This window comes from Physella acuta, unplaced genomic scaffold (genome assembly GCF_028476545.2).
Source record: "Physella acuta isolate Inbredline_101_S28 unplaced genomic scaffold, ASM2847654v3 ptg000291l, whole genome shotgun sequence".
NCBI lineage: Eukaryota > Metazoa > Mollusca > Gastropoda > Physidae > Physella > Physella acuta.
The window spans coordinates 731,877-735,831 of NW_026731810.1; the positions used below are offsets into that span (position 1 = coordinate 731,877).

The window sequence follows — 3,955 nt, forward strand, 5'->3', positions numbered from 1 at the left end:
ATAATTAAATGTTAATTAGGTTTTGTAAAAATAACAAAGAAAATTTCGACGAGTGTTGACGAACATTGGTTTAATGATGGCTAAATATGATGAAGTGTTGGGTGCGTTTGGTGATGTGCGAGCCAAAATTATGACAGTTAAAACAGGTATAAGGATTGCCAAATTTTACGAAATGTTTGGTGAAAAAATGCAACAAAATAACGAAAAATGTTGTTTAACACTTGTTTAATGATGGCCAAATAAGATAATCTGATGAGTAAGCTTAATGAAGAATAAATTATAATTGTAACAAGTGTTTATCCGATTAAGAATAATCTAAGATAAAACGTGTTTAGTGGTAAATGGTTTTCTATAGGTAAGCAGTGATCAGCTGAGTTTAAGGCAATATTTGTTTGATGTTGCCTAGGTTTCACTTTTGCTATATTTTCATATAACGTTTTATAGCCATACCATATGAACTTAAAACATCTGTATTATTTCTTTAAATGTTATACATGCTATGGTTTAGATACTTGGAATATTTTTATAATTAATTCAACTTATAATTTGTTTATTTTTTATTTATTTTTTATATTTTTGATAAAGCAAACGATAATATTGAATTTTAATACTTCAACCTTTAATATAAATTATTACTTTTGAAAGGTCATGAACTCTATGCTATGTGCTTGCTTTAAAGTATATGTATATTACACATACAGACAACACATTGTTAGAGTTAACGGTCAAAACTCACCAATGAACAATGTATACGTCAGCAGAAGAAGTCTAATCAACCATCTGATAAGCTGGCGCTGGGAAAGAGATAAAAAAGATAAAAGTAATAACCGGAAATAACAAAGATGGTAATAATAACTAAATCCGGTAAGCGGAAATATACCGAGGGTGAGTACAAAATCGATGAAAATGGCACGCTACTTGAACACAGATGATTTGATTTATTTTTGTTTTATTTAGATAACCCGGAATAGTGTTTTGATTGAATAACTGTTTTGAAAAAAAAAATTAATAAATAATAAACTAAAAATATAATAAAAAAGTTTTTCATAAGATGAATGCTTATTAAATAATCAATAATTTTAACTACCAAACTAAAATATTTTAAAGGTTTAGTTATAAATTGTCTGCGTTAAATTCAAAATCGATATGATATTTAAAATGTGTTTATAATTATTTTGACATTCCAACGTAGAGAAATCTGGCCAATTTATACTTTATCAGAAGTTGGCGATAGAACATCAAGTGGCGAGCTATGACATTTCAACATCCCCAGAAATTAGCCTTATCAAGGCCAGTAATCTGCCTCCAGAAATTTCAGCGGGAGAACTCAGTTAATTAGATTTTAATGTGACAGAATAATTACTAGCCCAGGAGCCGAATGTAGAATAAAATAAACCGGTAGTGATCTCCCCTAAACTTTCTCGAATATTCTTATATAAAACAACAAGGGGATGGTAACTGGGGATATAGTTATGATTTTTAATCCATTTTAAATACTAAAACTTTTAAAAATAGAATAGAATCTCAGTAAAAAACAATTGCGCACCAAGCGAACGCCTAATAAAGGTGTGTATAATAGTGCGCAATATTATTAGTACTTTTAAAATTTACATTAGTTTTTTGAGAAATCGGAAGTAGCGTAAATTACTACTTCCTGTCAACGGAAATTACTCAAAATTTAACAGAAGGTAGAGAATTAGATCTTTTACTTACATGTGAAATTTCATTTATCTATCTGAAATAGTACTCAAGTTATAGGCTTTTAAAAAATTCAAAGTAGGAAAAGTACCACTTCCGGTTATCGGAAATCGCTCAAAAGTTGATACGGATCTACGATTTTGATAAAATACTTATATATGAAATTTCATCAACCTAGCTGTAACGGTACTCAAGTTATCGTGTTTACACACGGACAGACAGACAGACAGACAGACACACACACACACAGACATACGGACAAGATTGCAAAATTATGTTTTTCCGTATCAGTGAGGTGTAAAACGTCGAGATTTGTAAAAATCTCGATTTTTTTTTTTTGCACGATTACAATACTTTCTCTATACTACGTATATACGAGAAAGTAAAAATGATGTTAATAAAACTTATAACTGTGGCATGTTCTTAGTATCTGTCACCTTTAGCTTGGCTCAGCAGATTAGCGGCACTTATCTGTACTTGCAACAGCGCTTCAAGGTAGGGCTAAGGGGGTTGGGGGTGGGGGATGGGGTGGAGTGGGGTGGGGTGGTGAGTATTCGAAGCTACTAATAATTAATAATTAAAATTGATTTCCCGGAAATGAGGCAGGATTGATTGCTAGAGTGACGAGATGCCAAAGAATTGGTACCTAATAATATTTCCAAAATATTTTATCAGAGGCTGCCCATCGTCTTGATTATGACGTCAATAAGATGTCCTAAATAGTTATGATGAGGTCAGCGAGACGGACCTTTAGTGAGACGGACCACCGCTGTGATTATAAATAGACAGATGGCCCACCGTTATGACTATAACAACAGATGGACCACCATCATGTTTATAACAGAATGCCCATGAGCATGATTATAGTAACAGAGGCCCACTATGATGACTATAACAACAGACGGCCCACCATCAACAGACGGCCCACCGTGATGATTATAACACCAACAGACGGCCCACCACCAACAGACGGCCCACCATCAACAGACGGCCCACCATCAACAGACGGCCCACCATCAACAGACGGCCCACCATCAACAGACTGCCCACCATCAACATACTGCCCACCACCAACAGACGGCCCACCACCAACAGACGGCCCACCATCAACAGACTGCCCACCATCAACAGACGGCCCACCATCAACAGACTGCCCACCATCAACAGACGTCACACCATCAACAGACGGCCCACCATCAACAGACGGCCCACCATCAACAGACGGCCCACCATCAACAGACTGCCCACCGTCACGATTACATCTGTAGACGGACCCAAATCGTGATCTTAACGTCGGCTAGACGCTGAAGATCTAGAGGGAAATAAAACGTTATCGATCCAATCCCGGTCGTTTTGACTTAGTAAAAAACCAACTTTGTGTGTACAATAAAACCGGGTCATTTTGACCCATGTTTGCAATATACACTTGACTGCATTCAGGTGGATTTTCCTTCCAACTTTTTTTTTTACATACTTTTTATTTTTAATATTTAACCGCCGTAAGAATTAACAACGTAATGCAAATAATATGTGTCATTGAAACAGTTATTTGATATTTTTAAAACACAACTTTATGGTTCTTTTTTTTACTTATCTATTTTATTCCTTCGTAACGCAAACCCCAACACATAAGGGGTTATCATTAAATGCCGTCATGCTCTGTTGGAAGATTTTTCCCTCCCCATCCCTATTTCACATATCGTCACAAAATCCAGACGCAGTTTTCGAAAACTCTCGAAACAACGACTAAAATTCGTTTTTTGATATTTTTTTATAGTGCAAAAAGTGTGACGTCATACTATTTGAACTCCCCACCCCCTAATTCCCCCACATCACATTCCGTCATAAAACACTCCCGTGTGAGATCATATACTGACGACCCCCTAATACGATATTACCAAGAGAGTTTAATAATTCTGTACTATTTATAGTATGTCTAGGATCTAACGTCACACTATTGTCTCTCCCATCGATAAGAAACATAATGCATCGTACGACGACAGTATTGAGCAAGCACGTAATATCTCAATCAAAGGTTACCGTAAAGGTTATAAGGGATAAATGAATAGTTCGACAGCGCCCTCTACTTCCACGGACGGAAACTGGCTACCAGAGTGGAAGTATTTTTTTTTTACGACATTGTTCTTTGTCTGGAGAAAATCGCTAGCTTAAATGTTAAAGCGTGATATATCAGGTGCTACGCGTCGTCGTAGACAGAGGTCAGAATATTGACACGTGTCTATGTGTTTGACTAGAC

At 35.9% G+C, this 3,955-nt stretch overlaps 1 protein-coding gene across 1 annotated transcript; it reads left to right on the plus strand.

The window, feature by feature from the left end:
• Positions 1–2,543: 2,543 nt before the first annotated feature.
• On the plus strand, positions 2,544–2,966 carry LOC131939738 (uncharacterized). The gene has a single exon (XM_059298222.1). The coding sequence runs from the start codon at positions 2,544–2,546 to the stop codon at positions 2,964–2,966; it is 423 nt and encodes a 140-aa protein (XP_059154205.1).
• Positions 2,967–3,955: the final 989 nt, after the last annotated feature.

What these genes read in the sequence shown, in the direction of transcription:
- LOC131939738 (XM_059298222.1), top strand. Translation starts at nt 2,544, where the DNA reads ATGCCCATGAGCATGATTATAGTAACAGAGGCCCACTATGATGACTAT.